At 33.2% G+C, this 23,427-nt stretch overlaps 2 protein-coding genes across 2 annotated transcripts; one reads left to right on the top strand and one right to left on the bottom strand.

The window, feature by feature from the left end:
- Nucleotides 1-13,653: 13,653 nt before the first annotated feature.
- Nucleotides 13,654-17,323, top strand: LOC145604571 (CAX-interacting protein 4-like). The gene is made up of 3 exons (XM_081660459.1): nt 13,654-13,861; nt 14,710-15,709; nt 17,118-17,323. Exon 2 carries the CDS (start codon nt 14,732-14,734, stop codon nt 15,692-15,694), a length of 963 nt encoding a protein of 320 aa, XP_081516585.1. The 5' UTR covers nt 13,654-13,861; nt 14,710-14,731; the 3' UTR covers nt 15,695-15,709; nt 17,118-17,323.
- Nucleotides 17,324-18,177: 854 nt separating this feature from the next.
- LOC145605606 (small ribosomal subunit protein uS8my-like) lies at nt 18,178-22,301 on the bottom strand. Its single transcript, XM_081661679.1, has 3 exons — nt 22,123-22,301; nt 19,734-19,894; nt 18,178-18,570 (listed from the first exon to the last, which is right to left on the bottom strand). The coding sequence occupies exons 1-3, from the start codon at nt 22,250-22,252 to the stop codon at nt 18,472-18,474; spliced, it is 390 nt and encodes a 129-aa protein (XP_081517805.1). The 5' UTR covers nt 22,253-22,301; the 3' UTR covers nt 18,178-18,471.
- Nucleotides 22,302-23,427: the final 1,126 nt, after the last annotated feature.

Below are 23,427 nucleotides of genomic sequence, written 5' to 3'. Positions count from 1 at the left end.
TATGTTTAAGCAACATAGTAACGGACTTCAATCTTCGTCTAAGATATAATTGGCTTCTGAACTCCAAATTACTCAAGGATTTTATGACACCAGCCCAGCGTTGATACTGATACTTTTGCTTAACTTGTTTTGGACTATACAAACTTACTCTGTATATGTGACTGGTCATTTACATTTTACACACACTACTATGAGGCAATTTTTAGGAGCTCGTTGGTAAAACTTTATACATCATATATTCATATCAATATACTTTATATACGAAATAATATAATTAAGGTATCAATTGAATATTATGTAGGGATGGGGTTAGCATAACAAAATGCTGACAAGTTTAGAGGAACATTAAGGAACAAATGTGAATCAAACAAAACTAGTGAGTGTAATGTAACAAGAGCTCAGTTAATCTTTACGAGTTTGACAGAAGAGGCTATCACTAAAATGTTGGAGCTTTGGAACGTAACGCAGGATTGAAGATAATAACTATAATAAGTGTACCTGCTCCAAAGGAAGAAACAAGGAAAGACTAGCCCTGAAACATTACGAGTACTATTTGGTAAATGAGAACAGCCTTGTCCAAGTAATACTGTAATTTGGCTGGTAAATGAGATTAGCCATGTTTAAGTACATTGTAATTTGTTAAAATATATTGTAATCTAGTAATGTAGAAAAATCTAGAATTATGTTGTATGAAAATATTTTGTAGAGAAATATCACGACACATAAGAAAATCTAGAGTAATCTAGGTAGAAAGTACTTAAGAAATATCTAGGAGACTTTATCCTATAATAATCTAGATTACTGTTACACTTGTTAGATTTAGAAAGTTTTAAGCTAGGCTATATATAGATGGCAATGTATGATGTTAGAGCATGTATGAAGAAGCAGTATCAAATCAATAAAAAGTCATAATTTTATACTTTGCACTCCTTCTCCTTCCATGCCACTAACATAATTGGGTAAGTAGGCTAGAAAATAAATCCATGAAACGACTACACTCTGATCCGGATACGTTAATATTTCTCTACAAAAAAAAATTAAAGAATTAACAATATATTTTTGAAAAATAATTGTATAAAAAAATTAAGTAATTTACCAAGATAAATGAATAGATTTTTAATCTGCTAAATTTTGGGTACACCTAATTCCAATATTTAAGGAAACATAGAGTTTCAGACATCTTAAGAGCAAGTTTAGCCCCAAGTCTTGGGGCGATTGTAGGACTTTAGATACTATAAGCGGAATTGCATGAATCATATCATATTTATGAGCATCTAAACACCACCATATATGAATAACACATAAAGAACAATTAATAATACCTTTGAAACGTGAATCTACTACTAGCAATCGAGCATAAACAAACGGGAGACAAAGAACCCCAAACGTGATACCTTTACTTGGTTCACGGGCACATATTATATCTCCACTAATGCTAGCAATTGAACCCTTCAATTGACCTTCTACGGAGAAGAGTGAATAACGAACCAACCACGAACCACCACACGCGGCACCAAGAGTGGTCGGCCGTACGGACGAGGGGAGGAGAGAGAGCCGTGATAAAGTGAGAGAATTAGGGTTTTGGGACTTGGTTGCTTGAATTACAATTAACTGACTTGTCAATTGTTGTTTCAATCTAAGTCATGAATTTTATTTATAGATCATATCTCTAAATAAGAATCCATGTCAAACCCAAACTCCTAATCTTAATCAACTTTGGTTTGTGATAATCTATTATGACGGGCCTCTTTTTTGTTTAACCCAATACCCTTGTTATGTGATATCATTTATCATAATGACAAACCAAAAGAATGAACTTATTATCTCCAAAATAGTGATCCATAATATATCTAATAATTGCATGTACTTATCAAAGACATAATTCCTTTAGTGACATCATCATTTTGAGTCTTAAGACTTATGCTTTAAACTTTCCCATTTTTCTTCTTAAATTTCAAGACTCAACTTAAGACTTGAGATTGAGACCCACCTCAATTTTATTTTTATTATTATTATTTTTTTTACACTTTTCTAACATATAATATGTCATATATTTGAGTCTTAGGGTTAAAGTGATAAATTTGTGCAAGTCTTAATGAGTCTTAACAAGAATTTGTTGACATCATTTTCAATGGGACTACAAAAAATGATGTCACATCCAAGGGCTAAACTTGCTCTAAAAAATGACCATGCATTATCCACTCTTTTAAGCGATTAGTGCATTCATTTATAGAAAGAGTGTCCAAAAGTACATATGGAGCAATCTCGTTAGGCACGTGATTATCCCAACATTAATTAACAATATGTAAAAATTATAAATTTTAGATATTAAAATTGTACAAATTGAGACAAATCTAACAAGATCCCACATGACTATATTTTTATTTATGTATAAATCGTCTAATCAAATTAAAACACATGAATAGTGTAAAAGTCAAACTGTTGCAACTATAAAAAAAAACAAAGAAAGTAGGATTGATGAAAAGTATTAGTCCGATTTAATTTTTTTTTTAATTTTTTACATATAAAGATAAGAAAATTAATCTTTAAAATATCCAATTCAACCTATACATTCCTGTGACCAAACCCATAGATTTTAAAGAGCGTGGTTTAATGTCTGTTTATTTTCGCATATTGTTGCTCACCTAGTCGCTAGGGGTGAATTCGTGAAACAGATGGTAATGTGGAGTATGTTAGGCTTAATAATTTTCCACATGGCTGTTGTAACTCTGCCTGATTTGGATTCTTCCTCTTAATGAAATGCTCTATCTTTTCTTCAAAAAAAAATAATCATTAAAAATTCCTTCTTATAGATTAATTCAATCTAATTAGTAAAGTAAATACAGAATATGTAATACGGGATAATACCAAGTACGGAGTAGTATTTGATCTAATTAGAAAGATTTTGGGATCAATCCACACCATGGGTAACTTGGGGATGGAGCTTTTTTACCTTAACACCCGCTGCTCGAAGCCTTAATTGTCCGCAAAATAGTGAAACGACTAAGGGCCTGTTCACATTTACTTAATTTCAGTTCAGTTCAGCTCTAATCAGTTCAGTTCAATTCAGCTCTTAATTTCCCTCTCTCATAAAATATTCATTTCAGCTCAATTCAGTTCAGTTCAATTCAGCTCCAATCAGTTTAGTTCAGTTCAGTTCAGTTCAGCTCAGTTCAGTAAATGTGAACAGGCCCTTAATTGACTTGTGAAAAGCTTCGATCTGTTAGGACATCTTCTCCTTACCATCTGAAAAAATGTTTTGATTGATAAAAATACTAATGAAATACAAGTACTAATTTTAGTAAGGGGAGAAGACTACCTATTGACACGAGAGATAAATTAGTCCCAACTCGTTTAGTTGACCAAACCTTTAGGCTTTAGCTAGGAGTAAAGGATAAGGATTAAGGATTAGGTAATTTGCTCAAGTTTACAATTTCTACAGTTTTAAGGTCGAGTAAATCTTCACCACTTGCATACTTAACCAAAAATTATTATCAGTGTACTCCAAATCGATTTTGGCATACTAATCAAATTTGATACTAAGATTTTACAACAAAATCAAATTTGGCATACTACAAAAGACAAGCTAAGGGCTTGTTCGCTTCAACTTATTTTTAGTTCAATTCAGCTCCAATAAATTCAGTTCAGTTCTTATCTTAATTTTTTTCTTTCATAAAAAAATTCAGTTCAATTCAGTTCAGTTTAGCTCCAATAAGTACAGTTCAGCTCAGTTCAGTCAATCAAAACAGGCCCTAAATAACTGATTAATCCTTATGACTAAAATTATGGAGAAGAGAACACGCTGAAATAAGTGAAATATTAAATTATTAGTTTTACATACGATCATCATTTCTTTAGTTTCAAGATAATTTACTTTATAATAATAATCATATCTTTTGTCTGAAAAATACCTTGGCCCTTTCATGAAATTTTTCCTATATATTTTGTTTGAAATTTGTTAAACTTTTGACTTTATGAACATCTAAAAACTAATTTTGATTTCTTAAAAATAAGTTATACTTTCTCACATTTTGTAACTCTCGAATTATGCAAAGTATGATGCATTGATAGTGTATTTTGCAATTCCCCGCTTTGGATCTCTTTAACTATCTCTTTGCAAAGATTGCTAAAAATAAAAGTGCATCATGATTCATGAAGCTAAGGTCAACGGCATCGAAACGTTTTCTTGCAAAGGAGTTGAAATTAGTGTAACACATTAACTTTTATTTCTGCCCTAGCTTCAGCTGGTTGTAAACTTGTAATTATTTCCAATGGAGAACAATGATTATCGTCAAGTGTTATTTTATCCCAAATTTTCTTCTATTTGTTTATTTTCACCATATAATTTATAAGGTTATGTGTTTATTTTTTATGCAATATATATTTATGCCTCTTTAAAAACAAAGTGTCTGTTTTTTTTTTTTTTTTTTTTTTTTTTTTTTTTTTTTTTTTGAGGAAATTTTTAAATTTTTTTTTTAAAAATTTTATAAGATGAAAATCCTTATTTATTGATTTTGAAGTATATTTATATATTTATTTATATGTAATAAATGGATTAAAAATCTTTAATTTAATTCCTCTCAAATAAAAGAAAACATGCAACATTATATGACGACAATGACGTTGTGTGTGTGTGTGTGTTTTTTTTTTGGACAATAAAACGAACATGTTATCTTTCATTTAAATCGATTTATATTGACATACTTGTATTCTTGATTTGTATATGTGTATGTAGTATATATGCTGTTGAGTGTTAAGGGTACGTGTCTTTTGAAAGGGAACAAATTTAGGAGGAGTCACACCTTATGGAAACCATATTTAAATCTCAATCCTAGGTTTTAGATTAATTTGCCCTTGGCAATGCAAAGGGATGCACCTCCCTAGCTAGAAAATAGAATTTCTAGGAGATTTCCAGACAAAATGACTTCATGTCTTGGAAACATAGGTGCATCATGAGTGAAATAGCACCTCTATACATAGTAATTTGACAACAACAAAAATTAATTAGTACATTTCACCATTGCCAACAAGCCACGCGTTGAGGCAAATGAATCAATCAAGGTTGATGCCAGGATTAATGGATTATTCCTTGCCCTAATTAACTTAATTAAAAAGCATTAATTCAAAATTATAATTAGTATAAAATGCAAATAATTATTAATTAATCAATCATATACTTAATTGTATATGAATATGTAGTACAATATGCATTGGTAGACATGTAGATAAATTGTATAATACATGCATCTAAATATCTAATTTCAACCTTTTTCTTGCTTTTTACTCTCAATTGTACTTCCAAGCATGCTTTGTCAACATGAAAAGGAGTTATTTCATATCTTTGCATTGTTTTAGAATAAAAGGCAAATTAAAGCCAAAGAGATATGGCTTTCTAAGTACAAAATAAATGGTAAAAAAATTAAAGTTATTTATTAAATCAAAGATGATAATATTGGTGATATTAGGTCCCTTGAAAAAAAAAAAACCCTAGGTTAAATTTGATGATTTTAATTATAAACCCTAATCTTGATTGTTTTTTGCTATAATAATTAGTACAGTAACTACTAAGGAGTACTTATAGTTAACTTAATTATGAGTAATTAATAAACAAAAGGATATTCAGTTGTCAGTTTGGTATATATGGGTGATGGGCAAATTTCTTTAGATATTGAAGAAATTAATAATTAAGCGTTAGTTATTGAAGGGTAATAAAATGGGAACATTTTGCTGATATGATGGGTGAAACTTTCGCAGTAAATCATGGTTTATAAAGTTGATGAAAAAAATGGTCCCAGATTTCTATTGACTTAGGGTTAAGACTCCCTTGTTAGAAGCACTAAATTAAACTTAATTAACTTTTGATTAATTAACTTTAATTTAGTTTGATTAAGAGATTGGTAGATCACATGGAGATGGACCACAAAGCCATAAAGGGAGCCCCATCATAAGGCTGCTTAGACTGTACTTTCAATGTGTAAAGTTGATTTGTATTTTTTAATTTTCTTTATACTTGTATAGATAGATTAAGAAATAAATACAAAATACCTACTATGAGAAAAAGTTCTTGATCATGAGAAACATTATTTTTGTTAGACATCTTACAACCATAAGATCACCTAACATTATTCATGTTAGACATCTTATGATCATAAGATCACTTTTGTGAGTAACTTCAAACATGTACTCTTATATATGCCCTTGATCTACTCACCTACAAGGTGGTCTTAATTATGATGATAAGACAGTCTTATTTAAGTAATTATTTTGGGTTTTTAAAGGATGGAAGCATGATTTTTAGTTTATGTCATGTGGAAGTGGAAGTCAATAAACTAACGCAAATAGTATAAGGTATACCACCGGATACCTATTATTATACATTTGTACCCTCTCTATTAGAAAATTATACTATGTACTTCGTAGTTAATTACTCTATATTTGTTAATTTGGTCGGATGACTGTGAACAAGCTAGCAGTTAATAAATTAATGTGAGTACATCTAACTTGATCTAGGTTTATACCCTAGCATGCATATAAGGAGCGTGTGCTAGTAAGTAACTAATATAAATACTTGTATTAAAAGAGAAAGCAAGGTTGAGGTGATGGAGTAATGACATCGTTCCACACCTCATTTGCTTGAAATTTATGCATGGACAAGTCTTATGAGACCCCTTATCTCCTCCTTCAATTTAGCCGGCCTTCTTCAGATATGTTAAATAACTAAATAAGAGAAACATATTGATGAATTGTGGGTTTGTTTAAAAGAAAGTACGGTATACATACAACTATGCAACCAAGCCAACAATGCAACCAATGAATAGTAGTTTTGTTGTTGTTTAAAAGAAAGTACGGTACACATAAAGTAGTTTAGCTATTAAGGGCCTGTTCATATTTACTGAACTGAGCTGAACTGAACTGAACTGAACTGATTGGAGCTGAACTGAACTGATTGGAACTGAACTGAACTGAAATGAATATTTTATGTGAGAGAGAAATTAAGAGCTGAACTAAATTGAACTGATTGGAACTGAACTGAACTGATTGGAGCTGAACTGAACTGAACTGAAATTAAGTAAATGTGAACAGGCCCTAAGTTTAGTAATAATCCAATTAGCTAGCTGCCGTGTCATAACTACAAAAAGACAAAGTTTATACAAAGTGTAATTTATTTAATATGCTAGTAAAATCAGATTTGTTATATATCTAATTGTTACAATATGGATGTAATGCCAAAAAAAAAAAAAACACCAACAAGGCAACAATACACACAAATGTATAACATAGTTCTCTAACAATGCATTAGCTATGTCTTACACGGATTTTTTTTTTATTGATTTACATAGAGTTTATATACTACTTCCAAAATAGAAACAAAATAGGCTATACATGTCATAACAGTCTACTATTAATAGATCGTTGATATAAGATTCATAGTCTATCATTATATATGAAATCTCCTACTACTACACGTGAAAGGATTTAATCTCGGTTTCTAATTAACATCAGATCATACAATGGATTATAAGATACAAGCCAATTTAGTCATTCCTAAAATCCTAATCACATATGTTTAAAATTAGTCTTCATTTTTAATGTTGTCTTTTAGGTTATTTGGTGACTAAGCACTTTGTATATAAACAAGTTTTTGCCTTTTTCATATAAAGTAGATTGTTGGGTCATAACAAGTATATACAATAATCCTAGTTAATTTGGAATGTTATGCAATTGATGATTTAACACTTATGATGTGTCTATGTTAGTTAGTGCTCTACAAGTCATATACAAGTAAACAACCCCTCTTTTTATCTCCTTTTTTGGGTGATATCCCACTTCATCAAATCTAAAGGCTCCTCTTTGGCTCTTCCCACAACAAACAAAGTAACAAACTTCTTTTCCTTTTTTTTTTTCTTTTTTTTTTCTTTTTTTTTTTTTTTTTTGAAAGAACAAAGTAACAAACTATTGTTACTAATAACTTAACTAATAATAATGTGGTTTTTTCTGTTATAAAAATGGGAAAAAATTTTAAAAAGTTGAATTGGTTTTTAGTGATTTAAATTATCTATCCTTCTTACGTCTTAAAATTTCTACATTGACTTTTTTTTTTTTGCGAGACAACATGAACAACTTATAGAGGCGGATGAAGTGTACTAATTAAGAGACTAAAGTAATAACTGTGAAAATGGGTGAATTAAAGGAGTTTTCTTTGTCGGATTAATTAAGTATCATCAGTTTGGTTGACAGTGTGACAAGAGTCCAACTCTAGGAGAATCAAACGGATCAGAGTATAAAGTTAGGTTAGCAAACATAATTCAAGTACAAAGCTTTAAATTAAAATCTTACAATTTTAATTTGTTGTTTACCAATCCTTGAAAGAATGGTGTACTAATTTAAAATACTCCAATCTAGATTCACTCATCATCGATAGAACTTATCAAATTAAAGTGATCATAATATGAAATAGTTAAGGAAAATTTGCGAAGAGGATCCTTTTAACTTTTTAAGTAGTCGAGGAAGGCTCTTTTATAAAAAATGGTGGCACAAAAGGTCCTAAAATCAAATCCAAATGGGATATAAGGACCTTTTGTGCCACCTTTTTTTTTTAATAAAAGGAATAAAAAGGTCTTCCTCACAAGGCGACCACTTAAAAAGACATTTCTCGCAAATTTTCCAATAATTAATAAGTAGCAAACATTGCAATTTTCACTATCATCAAATGTTATCAAATCCAATATTCATGCACTTAACTACATAATTTGAATTTATATTTAATTACTTGATCTGAAAAACAGTTTGATTAGGTTGAAGGTAATGCAAAACATTGCGCTTCAGACACTAGTTGATTTCATTGGTTACTCCGTAACACTATTACAGCACATGGAGATAATCAACTCAATTAATTAAGAGCAAATTAAATTAAAGGGCCGTTTAAAAAAAAAAAAAAAAAAAAAATTAAAGGGGATGATTCTGACTTCTGAAGCTTGTGAGGGGATGACTTTGCAATTATAGCCCATTTAATTATCCTTATTTTTAAACGATATATAATTTAGGTACGAGAAGTTTTTACAATGGCTATAGTCATACATAGTTGTAAACAAAGAAGTACACGTCTACAGGTACGTATTAAGTTGTTAAGTGTAAATGTAATGACTAATAAGTCATTGAGATCAAGAGCGAGCTAGTATATGTAGCTTTAGCCATTGAAATATAAGAGATTTATACATTACCGATAACATTATACGTCGTGATCGAGTGTTGATTTATATACATTGCATAAATTAAAGATTTCATGATTCAAAAAAACAAAAAAAAAAAAAAAGGTTTGTTAAACAGTACAAAAGGGCTAACATCAATTGAATGAACTAATTGAATCATATCATTTTTCAGTTAATTCTGTTAGTGTGCATCTATCACTAGCTTATACAAGTACATTAGTGCATGGAAGAGATTGAAGAAAGCCTAAGATTATAACTCATACCTCTATTAGTCCTAATAATTTTTAGTTTTATGGCCTGGATTCAAACGCAAATTTGTGATTAAGGCTTCGAATTGTTGTTGCTGTTTGTTTAATAGATTCAAATTAAACGCGATTTTGTGCTACTGATTAGGAGAGCAACATATTATAAGCATATGCTATGCATTCAGAAACAGATAATATTATTACAAGCCTTAAGCTTGAATCAAATATTTTTGCAGCTCCTTTAGTTTACCTGATCTCAACATCATCTTTTGTGTTCAGAACTTACTAAACTCGGTATGATTCGAGCACTTTTAAGTGTGTTTCAATTGCTTACCACATATATTTCTTATTCTCAAATTATTATAAACAAAGTAGCTAGTACATATTTAGATATAATAAACTGAAACTAATAAAGATTACATCAGATAATTTTTTTTCTTAAGAAAATCATTAGTCTTAGCTTACATTAATTAAATTCTTGCTCTTTTGATCATTTCATGTGTACTACTAAAAGTTAATTTAATGAGTAAATCAACAAGCTTAATTTAATTAAAGGAAGATATCAGATCATTTAGTAGTTAAATAAGCTAAGTATGCTGGCAGTTTACCTTATGGATAAAGCTTTTACAATTAAGATGAGTTGTTGTTTCTGAAAGGGCTTTTACCCTTAGGATCTATGATTCTAAACTCCAAGGGAAACCCCGAGTTTTCGACTTCGTGTTGATGATGATGATCTCTTCTTCCTCCATGGCTTTCAAACTTTGTTGTTGTCTCTTCATTGTGATCTCTTTCTTCAGTACTACTGCTGCTACCGCGGCCACCTACAACACCAAGTAGCACTACTCCACTCTCTTCGCCGCCTTTGCCTTGGCAAGCTTTCTCCCTTTCAAACTCCCTATATTTGTGCAAGTATCTAGTTATTGCCTCTCCATGGTTGTCAAACCCTAGTGTGCTTAGAGCCCAACAAATGTCGTCTCCATTGACCGTCTTTCGGTTCTCCTTGTGGCACTTGTCGGACGCCTCCCCGGTCACGAAGCTTATGAACTCTGTTACACACTCTTGCATTGTTTCCTTAGCCCCTTTGGAGATCTTTGCTGATGGGGGGAGTATTTGCTTCATGATTCTTCCTACGTTGGCTATTGGTAGCAATCTATCTGTCTCATCTACCATTTTAATTTTACTTAAACTAGCTAGCTTAGATCTAAATCGATCTATAAATCGATAATTTCAAGATTGGTTAATTCCTCTCTTTAATTTATCACTGTATATCACTGTATCAGCTCTCTCCTAATCTCTACAACTGTTAGTATATGTGTATATAGATACATACATATATAGAATGATACAGAATATAGAATGTTCATCCACGTCATACAAGTGGATAATAAATTATTCAAAATGGTCCCTAATAAGTTTATTAAAAACTTTTGAGCGTATAAATTCCTTGGTATAAACAAATCGACAAAAAGTAAAGCGGCCCAAGTATAGGGAACACTTGATGCATAAATTCTTAGTCAACAACATTTGCAATAAGTACATACACATACATACATATACATACATCTAAACTTTATAGATCTATATAACTCAAGAAAACTCACCTTTGTTTGATCTAAAAGGATCAAATGGTATTGATGGATAGATAATAGATAAGCCAAAATCATGTTCTTTGATGAAAATTTGAAGAATGAATATTGGAAAAAAAAAAAAAAAAAAAGTAGATAAGCAAGTTGGAATAAAAATCACCTCTAGGCATTATGCACTCTCAAACTTAGCTTAAGTTTTATATATACTTGATAATTTTTAGGGTTTCTATCTATGTATGAACCGTACCCCTCAAAATTAAATTTAAACAATTAAATTCACTTAATTTAACTAGACATTAATTCCAATTAAAAATCTAATTACTTAAAAAAATGAATTAATTATTAAAATAATAATTAATTGGCTAATAGAAAGGCGAGTTCCGACAATTGTACTGCTTAAATGCTTATCTACCATTACACAACAATGGTCCCCTACACCTTCAAATCATCCTTCTCATTTTGCATGAAATAATGCTTCCATTAGCCAAAAAATTAAGTATAAAAAATTAGTACAAGTACACGAATGAGCGGTCGACATTTGTCCAAGTAAGCATGTTTAGTAATGGGTTTAAGTAAAAGACTACAAACCATACCTAAAAAGCCAATTAAGTGGGAAACCCTAGTGTCTGATTACCTTACATAAATTAACCCATTTGAATAGTTGTTTTTGTCACTCTATTTGGGGGCAAAGCATTTCCTTTTTTGAAGTTTAAGTTGTACTAAAGTTAGTTAATGGGTCCCTTAATCTTCTAGTTAATTCTACTATTAGTACTAATTACAGTGCTAATCTTTGTGTAGCCAATTGTAATTGAACGCATGGCTAATTGTGCAATTCCTTTCATGGCATATATACTTGGGATTTTGTCAACTTTGAATAGCGTTTTATAACACCATTACTAATCATCATAGGTCTAGATTTATAAATTCCTAGCTAGCTTAGTTAATTACTCTCTAACCAATGAAATTGAGTTTTTAGTTTATGAGATGCCTTTGAGTGGTTACCATACGTGTGACGATTATTTGTAGTGAACGAATTATTCGTCTTGCTTTTGTTACTAACCTTTAAATAGTGACGTGTAATATTCGAACTTTTTTTCTTGAATTGAAATAATGGCTTGTTGGATTTTCATTCCATATATAGTGTTAATGGCATCATCGACCTTTCATACAAGTCCATCCGAATTTAATTTTTCATTTAATTTTACAAAAAAATATTACTCTTATTCTCTTAAATTAATATGCAAGGTATTTTGGTACGGATAATATAGTCACTACTTTACTAGTTTATAATGTTTTATTTTTCTTATTCTTATTCTCATTCTCTTAAATCAATTTGCTATTTATTTAAAGATACTGGTATAGTTGTATTATATATTAAGAATTTAAACCTACGAAGAAAGTATCATCTCATCAACCAAACAATAGAGTTGAATTGTACGAGTAAAGCTAATCCTATAAGGCTATAAGTTATCTTAACTGTTACATTACCAAAATGCATTCATATGAAATCTCTAGAGTTGCTACTAATTTCAATAAATCCATGTAAAACTTAATGGGAATAAAATTGAATTAAAAATATTACTACCTCCCATGCATGTCAAACAGCACCATGTAGTTTGGATGAGTATAATTATATGTTCCAATAAACGGTCAATATAATATACATTAATGCAGTCCAATTTTTCTTTGTTGTACTAATCGTTGAATCACTATTGGGCTAAGCCGATTCTAAGTCACAAACTCACAATAGGTGGAATAACTCACTAAACTTATAACTTTATAAGTAGTCATGCTCTACAACCTCTACTGTACTCTTCGATGTGGTAATACTTTTAACTTATTAGAAGGTTTTATTTGAACACAAAGATGGTTGCTCTTTGTTGTATTTTTAGGATAACATCTTACAAGTACTTCTTATGTAGCCACAAAATGCAATCTCCAAATAGACAAGAAAAAAAAAGGAGACTTGTGGGATCTTATTCGATTCCTCTGAAATTTTTATACTATGTGGTATTCTTTGTTGTTTTTTTTTTTTTTTTTTTTTTTTGAAACACTCGACTGTAGTATTCATTTGCTTCACTTTTACTAGCATTGATGATTTATAACAAAAGAATATAGTCACTTTTTTTTTGGTTATTGTATCTGTTGTCTATTCATAGTTAGGTTCATAGTTTTTCAATGGGCCATGCTTAAAACAGATGGACTCAGAGGCCCAAAATAAAAACAATCCGCATGATCAGGTCCAGTACAAAGTCCACCACAATGTACTACAATAGTCCAGATCCTACTGGAGACAGGAGACCAATATCTTTTTAAATTTTCTTTTTTATTTCATTACTTTTTCCTAACAAAATGTAAACACACATAAATAATCATAGTAGCAAACTACTAAGCAACATCTTTATCATTTTATACTCCGGACTATATGCCATATACTATGTGATATGAAAGCTAGTTCTCTCAATTCCCATTAGGATTGTTTTGTATTTATAAAGTTAAAAAAAAAAAAAAAAAGTCAAAAACTCGGTAAATTTCAATTGTGAGAATTAATATAAACCATAGAATTTAAATTAGAAAAAAAATTGTACTCCGTAATGCGATATCCTTTTTCTTCAATTTGCCCGACACTTTTCCTCTTTGCCTTCTTTTCCTTTTTTCATCCTCATCAATTCCCTCTCTTTCTCTTCATCTAGACGCCATTAAAGCTCAAAGCTCAAGCTTTTTCGCCTTTTTTCCCTTCATCTTTGCCGATCCTTGGCCTTCGCGCTCGCTTCCGTCGTCTCAATTCTGAACCGACTCAGAAAACCCTAATTTGATTTCGGTAATTTCTCAGCTTTCTTTCTCGATTTCTCAATTGTTTCTTATTAATTGCGTTTTAATTTGATGAATTCATTTTTTTAATTTTATTTTATGTATAAACATTGTATGATCTTGGCTGGGGTGGGGTGGGGTGGGGTGGGGGAAGAAGAAAATTTTGTAATCAGAAAAAGGAGAGAATACGCGTTTTAAACATAGCATTGAATAGGTTGGATTTTGGAATTGGGGTTGAATAATTAGTGTCTAATTGTTTGTTTAGATGAATGATGATATTTTATTTTATAGAAAAGAGTTTTTTATTGTCAATGTGATTTCATGGGTTGGATTTTGGAATTGGGGTTGAATAATTAGTGTGTAATTTTTTAGTTGAATGATGATATTTTATTCTATAGAAAAGAGTTTGTTATTGTCAATTTGATTTCATGGGTTGGATTTTGGAATAGGGGTTGAATAATTAGTGTCTAATTTTTAGTTGAATGATGATATTTTATATAATAGAAAAGAATTTGTTATCGTCAATTTGATTTCATGGGTTAATCTTGAAGGTTAATAATGACTAGTTTTTGTTATATTGATCGTGATGCCCGAAAACTATTGCCTATTCATTAGTGGGACATTGGTTTAACACTTTAATTGGCGAAAAGGCTCATATTTGGTTAGCTTGTGAATTGGGAAGATTAGAATTTGAATATGGTAGGTGAAACGAAGTCTGATCAATCAATTGGATCTATTGACAAATTTCTGTATATGAAATATTATTTCTCTTTTAATGTTTGTTGGGAATTCATGTTTGAAAGTCTTGTTGTTCATCTATTTCTAAATTCTGATCTTGTTTCCCTTGTGTTGTTTTAGTGTTCTAGATTCGGGTTTCAAAATGCCGGCTACAGCAGGTCGGGTGCGTATGCCCGCAAATAACCGGGTGCACAGTAGTGCTGCTCTTCAGACTCACGGAATTTGGCAGAGTGCGATTGGTTATGATCCCTATGCTCCCACCAAAGATGATTCCAAGGTTGCTTCTCAGAGCAAGACTGAGGAAGATCCTGAGAATGCTTATGCAAATTTCCAGGGTTTGCTTGCTCTAGCTCGAATCACTGGTTCAAATAACGATGAGGCCCGTGGTGCTTGCAAGAAGTGTGGCCGTGTTGGGCATCTTACTTTTCAGTGTAGGAACTTTCTGAGTGTTAAAGAGGATGAGAAAGACCAAGATCTGATTCAGGCCAATGTATTGGCAGGGCTGCAGAAAATTAAGGGTAGTTTTGGGAAAATGAATGGTAAAGCGTCGGCTGAGAGCGGAGAGGAGAGTTCTGAGGTGGATGATGAGACTGAGAGCTCTGATTCTAGTGAAGATTCTGAGATGGAGAAGATTATTGCTGAGAGATATGGGAAGAAGAAGAAGGCCAGTAGCAAATTGAAGTCTACAAAAAAGAAGAAAGATACCTCAGATGATGAAGATTCTGATTCTGGAAGGAGGAAGAAAAGGGGTAGGTCAAAGAAGAGGAGGAGTGGAAAAAGATCAGGGACCGATTCAGATGATGAGAATGATGTTCGCAGGAAGAGGAGAAAGGAAAAGAGAAGGAAGAAGGATGAGTCATCTGATGAGGAGGAGGAACGTCGAAAGAGGAAAAGTAGGAAGGAGAAGAGGAGGAGGAGGAGCCATCGGCATGCAGATGATTCTGATGATACTGATGAATCTCCTAGGCGGCGTAAGAGAAAGAGCAGGAGGGCCAGGTCACCTTCTGATTCTGATGTCAGTGACTCAGAGGATCCTCGGATTGGAAGGCACTCCAAGCGCTCAGACAAGAAGAGCCGGAAACGAACTTATGAAGATGATGAGTAATGTTATTATCTTCAGGTATGAACTTCGATGAGTAATCTATTATGAATTGTGGTTCCTTTCCCTTTTCTGTTAATTGTGTATTTATTTATCTTTTTACTAAGGCTCTGGTGAAGTTGGTATTTAAATCATTTTTTCTATGTTGTCTTTGCCGGTTACTTTGCTAAAGTTTTCTCAAACCTTTATGTTTTAAACTTGAATGTTTTAACCACTCTTTAAAAACTTTCTTGAATTTTATTCTTGATTCTCTTTTAAAACTCATCTTTTTTCAAACTCTTTTTTTAATGATGGTTTTGTTATGTCCGTTACTTTATATCGTATGATTCCTTATGACGATTTATGTGAACCGACCCCAAATTATTTTGGGACTAAGGCGTTGTTGTTGTTTGTCTTTGCTGTTACTTCAATGTATTTTACAGCTAATCTACAATTCTTATATGTTTGCTTGACTTGTATATATAATGGTTGGCTTTGTGTAAAAAGAGTTGTGCATTTCCTGCTGATTTTTCCACAAGAGAGATTTTTTCTATTTCATGTAGGCAAAACCTTTTGTTTATGCCTTTTTTTGGTCTTTCGTATTCACCAATTGACGATTTACAAGGGTTTATTTTCTCCTTTCTGGCACCTAAAGTCGTCATATTATCTGCTTTTCATGTGGAAATTGAGGTTCCAGTTGTATACCGCTTTTCCATCTTGTAGCTTTGCTTATCTTTTCTTTAAATTGAGTGATTACATCAATTGTTTTCTCCCTGTCTTGCTACTTTCCAACTTTGCTGTTTTTTGATTATCTTTTACTCCTTTAGCCTTGTATTTTTATTGATGAATCTAGAAACTCGAAGCAGCCATTAACTTAATTCCACTCATGAGACTCTTAACTATGCTACAATAAGATCTGAAGGACCCCTTGTCGGGGGGGGGGGGGGGGGTCCCAAGATGTATCCTGTTTGAGACCATAAGTTGGTTCACATGGTTGATTGTTAATGTGATGTTGCCTTATGTTGCCCTCCAATACCAAGGGAGTGTTGACAAGGCATCATGCTTGCATATACTACGTATATACTTATCGCCTCCTTTACAGACAACCTCTAAATCTGGCCATGGCGTGGGCCAAAGAAGAAAGGATTAGGAGGAGGGGAGGACAAACAAGTAATTATAAAGAAAGGTTTCAACTGTTCCCCATGTGGAAGTATAATGGGTTTTATCTGTATGCTTTATGCCTGTCCAACTGGAAGTGATGGGAGATGTTTATGCAGCTTGCTGTTTATAACGAGTCATTTATAATGGCATTGGTTAGGCTATACAGTTTTTAGCATCCGTGTGTTCATTTATGTGTGTTTGGTTATGTTTCCCTCGTTTTTTGTCCAATACTTTCACTATCCAAAATAGGTAAACAGATTAATAATTTGTGATTTTTACAATCGTGCAGGGAGTGGATTCATTTACCATGTCATCTGAACTAGCTACTGCAAAGTTATATGGCTGAGCGCTGTGAAATATGTCATCTATCTTCCATGTTTCTGAGGAATGAAAATCAAATATAGTAGGGCTCTTGCCCCTTGTATTCTGCTGTAACGAAACTGGTTGCTTTTATGTACGGAGCTATTCATTTAATTTTGCTTTTTTATTCTACCAGTTCTACCTACATGGTGAATAATTATGACTTTAGTAAGTGGTTATGAGTCTTATGACTATAGCAAGTTGTTATTATATAACCTTCTTATGTGTTTGCTGGGAGCATCCACGAAGAACATGGACAGACTTGAACACAACAATTACACAAATGTGTTAGTCTGCATATGCCACGTTCTAAATTTCTATATCTCCCCATTAAATATCTTGAACATCTTGTGTAAAAAATGTTCTCTGCTTCCAGGATCATATTTTACATTGGTTTTTAAGTTAGTGTAACAAAAAATTGATGCATTGGCATCAAATTCAAGCAAAATGAGTAATTGACAAAGCAATTTAGCCAACAGCATGTTGCAGTACTTGAAAATGGCGCCTGTTGATCCTTACCCTTTTTTATTTTTAGTTATTTTTTTTTTACTTTTTATTTTTTTTGTCTTCCCTTGAAATAACTACTACTACTCCGCACTCATTATTGATGAAGAATTTTAGTGAATGCCCTTGCTGTACAAGAGTTTCTGGTAGAATGCAGTGAAGTTGGGGCCTTTCCAAAGAGATTCAATTAATGATCATCACTGCATTGCTTTTACATATCGTAGTGTATACTTTATCAATAATCATTCATAATTCCTTTTGCTGTCAATACCTCACTAATCTTTAGTCATGTGACTCCTGTCAAATGCAATATTTTAGTCCTAAAAACTGATACCAATTCGAGTAAATTTAGCCTGTAGTCGTTAGTATTTTATCCTTGTAAGATTGACATAAAACGATAAGATCAAGAGCCATATCTGGAGTTTTTGTGCTTTATTCGAATAACAGCAAATAACAACTTGAAATTTCAAGTTTTGCTCGAAGATTATACAGTGATTGCATAAGCCCCTGTAGGCATAGGAATTCTTTTCACATGAATTTCTGTAGGACATAAAAAAGACTACAATTTCTGCACCAAACTAATCCGGGAAAATGACACAATGAAGAATACATGATATTGGCCAAGACCTAATTAGTTGCATCTTTAAACATGAAAATGATGTGATATTGAGTAGTTCAAACTTTTGTCTCATGCAACTTTGTTAAAAAGGGGCTACAATCTCTTACCCACAATCATTTCCATTAGTATATTGACTAAAGAAGCATTATCAAGTTTGTAATCAATGAAAATAACCAAGAACTTGACCCCCCACATTTTGTTTGATGGCTTCTTCATGGTCCAGGACACCGTTTGGAGTTGTAATTACAACATAGCCCCACTGCAAAAAAAAACAAAAATGAAAGAGATAAACATCAGAGAAGACACAAGAACTAACACCCCCTCCCGAAAGAATACAAAGTACAAAATAAAAATGAAACTATTTAAGATAGCCCTCCTTTAAGGCCTTGATTGTATCTCTTTGAATAGGACTCATTTAATCATTTAAACTAAAGGTGGGCATGGGCCGTGCCGGCACAAGCCCGACACGTTTCCGGCATGGCCCGACCATTGGCACGGCACGGCGGCCCACTTGTGGGCCGTGCCGTGAACACAAATTTTGAAATTTGGCACGGCACGGCACGGGCACGATCATTGGCACGCCGGCACGACCCGCCCGCACGTTATTTTTATAATATATATACATCAATTTTGTATAATATATATTTTTAAAAATAAAAAAAAAAATTAAAAAACCGTGGTGGCCCGCGGCCCGGCCCGGCCCGCTAAGCACGTGGGCCGTGCCGTGCCGTGCCATGGGCTAGGGTGTGCCAAAACTTGGCACGGCACGGCCCGCTACTAAGCCGGCACGGCACGAGCCCCACCCCGGCACGGCCAAGCACGGCCCGCGACGGCACGGCACGGCACGATGCCCATCTTTAATTTTAACCAACCTTCTCTTCGGTGAGGACTTTTAAGAATTTAAGATTGCTCCTAAGTTAAGCACAGCGAATGACTCCCTCTCCCTAGCCTAAATCAATTGCTAGGTCTAGCATAACTATCCAGGGGTAGTGAAAAAGTCGTTACCTCCCAATGCATAGATAGATCCGTGGTCAAAAGTTGGGATATGTAATTCCTATTCCATCTCTAATTAACAACCCAAATTGCTTGAACTCTTAAGGAAAAAATTAACTTCACAAACAAGCTGTAAAGTTGAATGACGTGAATCTCTTCTAGACTTCTACATTTTAAAAAATTCTTTTTTATTTTGGGAGAGCAGTAAGGGATGAGACATCCACTTCCCATCCAATGCTGAGTGCAAACTAGAGTGGGGTAAAAGAAAAGAAGGGGGCCAAAATTCAACCAGTTACTAATGCTCAGCAATCATGAGCTTAGAACACATTAGAAACAAACCCAAAACTTGAGCTGTGCTCTCACTTGATTCTTGCAATCAGGAGCACATGGACAATAGTCAGAATGCCTTCAGAGTATGAAAATACATACCTGTCGTGTTGGGAGAGTCTCCTTTCTGTACTTTTCAACGTCCTTTGCTTTCAAGTCCTGTCTATAAGTGAGAGCTTTGCAGTCATTCACCCGTCCTAGAAGTTCTACAGTTGCCTTTCCAACTCTATGCAGATCGTGAACTTGAAAATCTTTGATATACCCTGCAAATAAGATAACCAGCTTTCTTTGTGAAAAAGGAAGTACAGTGGTAGTCAGCCAATGAAGCTCAAAATCTCAAATCCACATTCATACAAGGAAACAATGTATCTAATTATATACGAAGAATTTGTGTAGTCTTAGAAGCAAAATGTTCACGATTACCAAATCACCAATAATTGACTTCTTGTAGTGAAGAAAGTAATAGTGACTTGAAAAAACGGCTACAGAACATAATAGCAAAAGCCTGATTTTCAAGTGGGGGAAAAAAAAAATCAAGCATTTGTTATTAGATGAACGCATGGACTTAATGATAGAAAACTAGTTCTGTATATGTACAATGTACACATACAATCATACAGAGATTCTGTGAATTTGACAACAGCTTAGAATAAGCGGCCCAAGAGTGAAAAAAAAAGGTATTTATATGAATTTATTCATGACCTACCGGAACAGTGTCCTCTCCAAGAGAGTGAAAAGATGGAATGTAAACTTAGATTTGTATCAAAGTGTACAAAAGGGTGGAGATTTCAGACTCAATCAGCTTATTTTAGAGTTTAGGATACTAAAATACTTTTTGGCTTCACTAAACTGACAAAGACAATAGATAGTAGTTATAGTCACAGGCTCACAGCAACCGATGGTAAAAGCTACCCAGTAACATAGCAATATCAGAATTTCTTGGAGGGAGCATGTGCAGTTCAAATAATTTCCTTGTGGTGTATTACATTATTACCCGATGAACTATTTACAAGTTTATCACCAATGACTGCTAGATTTATTTTAAGCATCTCAAAAGTGCTGCATGTGGGAAACTCTAAATAATAGATTCTGCCAACTAAATCTGGTAGCTAATCTCATCCCCATGACTTTTTCTATCACCAGTCATGGTTAAGATTTAAGAAAGCTATATAAAGTCAAATGAGCTAAAGTTCAAAATTCAATCAATGACTCTAGATGATTAAGCATAAGACAAACCTACATGTATAGGCTTTTGAAGAAATTTCCAGGCACAAGACAATCCTTCCCACATGCACTCTTCAACTCAGGTCGCCGATGGCATAATATTTCCAGAAACATACACAATTGGCCAACATTTCTAACAGCGGTAACATCTGCCATGGCAAAATGCTCAGCACCTTAACCATTCTGCACCATTTTCTTTTCTTTTCAAGTTCAGGAGGGAAAACCTAGAACAGATTAATGTTGCAAGTTGCAACAGGTTATTCTGCAATAAAAGTATGAAGATAACATTTGGAAGCTGCAGTGATGTGATCTGTGGATGGAAATCTATTCCCCAAACATTGACAATGTTTCCTTTATGCTCATCCCAACCATTGAATACTATATGCTGCCTATAGCCATAGGTCCAAGCAGGGAACAAATGTGAGAAATACTGAAATTTTCCCAGTCCTAACCACCCTCACAACACCGGGTTTGGAACTTTAGATTACAGATGTTATGAACTAACGACTTATGAGTACTGCATTATTTTCAATGTACCCCTAGGATGTTTAAACTAGAAAACTTTACTCAAGGTCAATTCATTAACCCCCAAGAATTTGTCTTAAGCCCTTGAAACTGTCTACCTCGATATGTCACGAAATTGAACTTCCACCTCAAAATGTCAATACTTTAAATCCTCAAATAAATCATCTATATATCCAAGAACCAATACCGTATACATCTAATTCTTATGATCTTACTCCCCTCATATTCCACTATAATGAAGAAATTAACGTATGGTCCGAAACACTGCTCTCAACACTCACTAGTGAAAAAAGCCCTTTTCAAAATTATTTGTCCACCACCGAGTTCTGCCGCATTGCAAAACAAGGGAATGCTCGAAAATTATACAATAATCACTAGCTATGGCAGATCTTGCAAGGTTGTTTGTTGTTGTGGAAATGATCAACTCATTGCATAAACATCAACAATATAGTACTAATTACTAAAACTTCCTAATCATTCTATTAACGAAAAATTCAACAACAACCCAATAAAATTATCTTCCTAAAAATCCCAAAAATTCCAGAAAAAAGGGAAAATCACATATCAACAGAAGCATCAATTTCGAGCTAAAATCACCCCCAAATAAAAAAACCATAAGCAAATTAAGATGCAAACAAAGAAGCAACTTAAAGGATCGAATTCAATTGCATAAAACACCCATAAAAATAGAACTTTGAATCAAATCATAAGCATAAATTAAACCCAAAAAAAGAAAAAAGACCTCGATTTTTCATGATGTGGAGAAAGGAGCACATGACAGTAGAAATGGGTTGGAGTTCAGCAGTAGCTTTGTTTCTCTTCTCAGCGTTAACAATGGTGCGAAGTGCATCGTTGAGTATTCTTCTCCCCATTTTCTCTCTCCTCCTTCACTTGCTTGCTCGTTGAAGATGATGGGGTTTTAGGGAATTCACTTTTTCAGTGTGATTGAAATCAACAGGGTTTTGAGGGGTTTTTTTTTTGGGCCTCTTTTCTTTGGACCTTTTTTCTATATGTGAGTTGTGGCAACGAGAGCATGTAAAGCATGTTGGTGAGGTTTTTAAAGGAGGAAATTGAGAGTAGAGTGTCAAAACACACCGATCTGACCCGACCCAATCCGAATTCAATCCGAAAAATATCCGATTCAGATTTGGACTTGCGTGGACATAATAATTTTTTATAACTCAATTTTAAAAATTGACCCGACCCGTGCCGATTAGATCATCCGAACTAACACCCCTAATTGAGAGTTGTCAAATTGCCAAATTGGGCGTAAAGGCCGAGTCGTCTTGAATTTAAGATGCGTTGGATCGGTTAATCCATTACTAAAATTGTTTTGTGAATCGGATCATTTTAGTTTGATCAAGTTAATTTTAGTCAGGTTTGAATAATGATGATTATAAAATTTCTATACAGTGGTTTTTCTTGTTTTATATACTTCGTATGTGTTTTATTTTGTTGTAAAGTGTTCTAAATGTTACTCCGTTTATCACTTTTGTTGTTCACAAAAGATTTTTCTTCTCAAAAAAGAAGAAAGTACAATAATTCTATGAACAGAGACATTTCATCATTATAAATATGTCCATAAGCGAAAATAAGAATTCATTAGGATTAGTATGAAAATTAGTTACTCGTTAAGTGTATTTGAAAGAACTTTTCCATTTTAAAATATAAAGTACTAGTTTGACATGGTAGCAGTATAAGCTAAAATTAGATACAGCACAATTCAAAGCTTTCAGGGAAGAAAATCAGTCATTTCACTCTTACGGATGACCTTAAGGTCACAAGATCACAAGTTGAGTTCCCTATCATCCTCACCGAGTTTCACTCGTATAGTAGAGAAAAGCTTTATTTATTTATTTATTTTCTTTTTTTTTTTTTGAAGGAAGGGAGTAGAGAAAAGCTTTAACCTAAGCCATTCATCACTAAAATGCTGAGGATATAAGCAGTAAGCTGTTGTATAAAAAGCCTTCTGCTGGCATAATTTCATCTGCTAACAGAAGGGGATTAGGAGAATTCATCATCTGCTTAGAAAAAAGCACATAATTGT

This window comes from Chenopodium album, chromosome 22 (genome assembly GCF_948465745.1).
Source record: "Chenopodium album chromosome 22, dcCheAlbu1.1, whole genome shotgun sequence".
In the NCBI taxonomy this organism is placed as follows: Eukaryota; Viridiplantae; Streptophyta; class Magnoliopsida; order Caryophyllales; family Amaranthaceae; genus Chenopodium; species Chenopodium album.
The sequence above is the reverse complement of the archived record's forward strand: the minus strand, read 5'-3'. Positions and strand labels throughout refer to the sequence as shown.

What these genes read in the sequence shown, in the direction of transcription:
- LOC145604571 (XM_081660459.1), top strand. Translation starts at nt 14,732, where the DNA reads ATGCCGGCTACAGCAGGTCGGGTGCGTATGCCCGCAAATAACCGGGTG.
- LOC145605606 (XM_081661679.1), bottom strand. Translation starts at nt 22,252, where the DNA reads ATGGGGAGAAGAATACTCAACGATGCACTTCGCACCATTGTTAACGCT. An exon ending in CCACATCATGAAAAATCGAG is followed by an intron (nt 19,895 to 22,122) that starts GTCTTTTTTCTT and finishes TCTTATTTGCAG; the next exon opens with GGTATATCAAAGATTTTCAA. An exon ending in AGACTCTCCCAACACGACAG is followed by an intron (nt 18,571 to 19,733) that starts GTATGTATTTTC and finishes TTTTTTTTGCAG; the next exon opens with TGGGGCTATGTTGTAATTAC.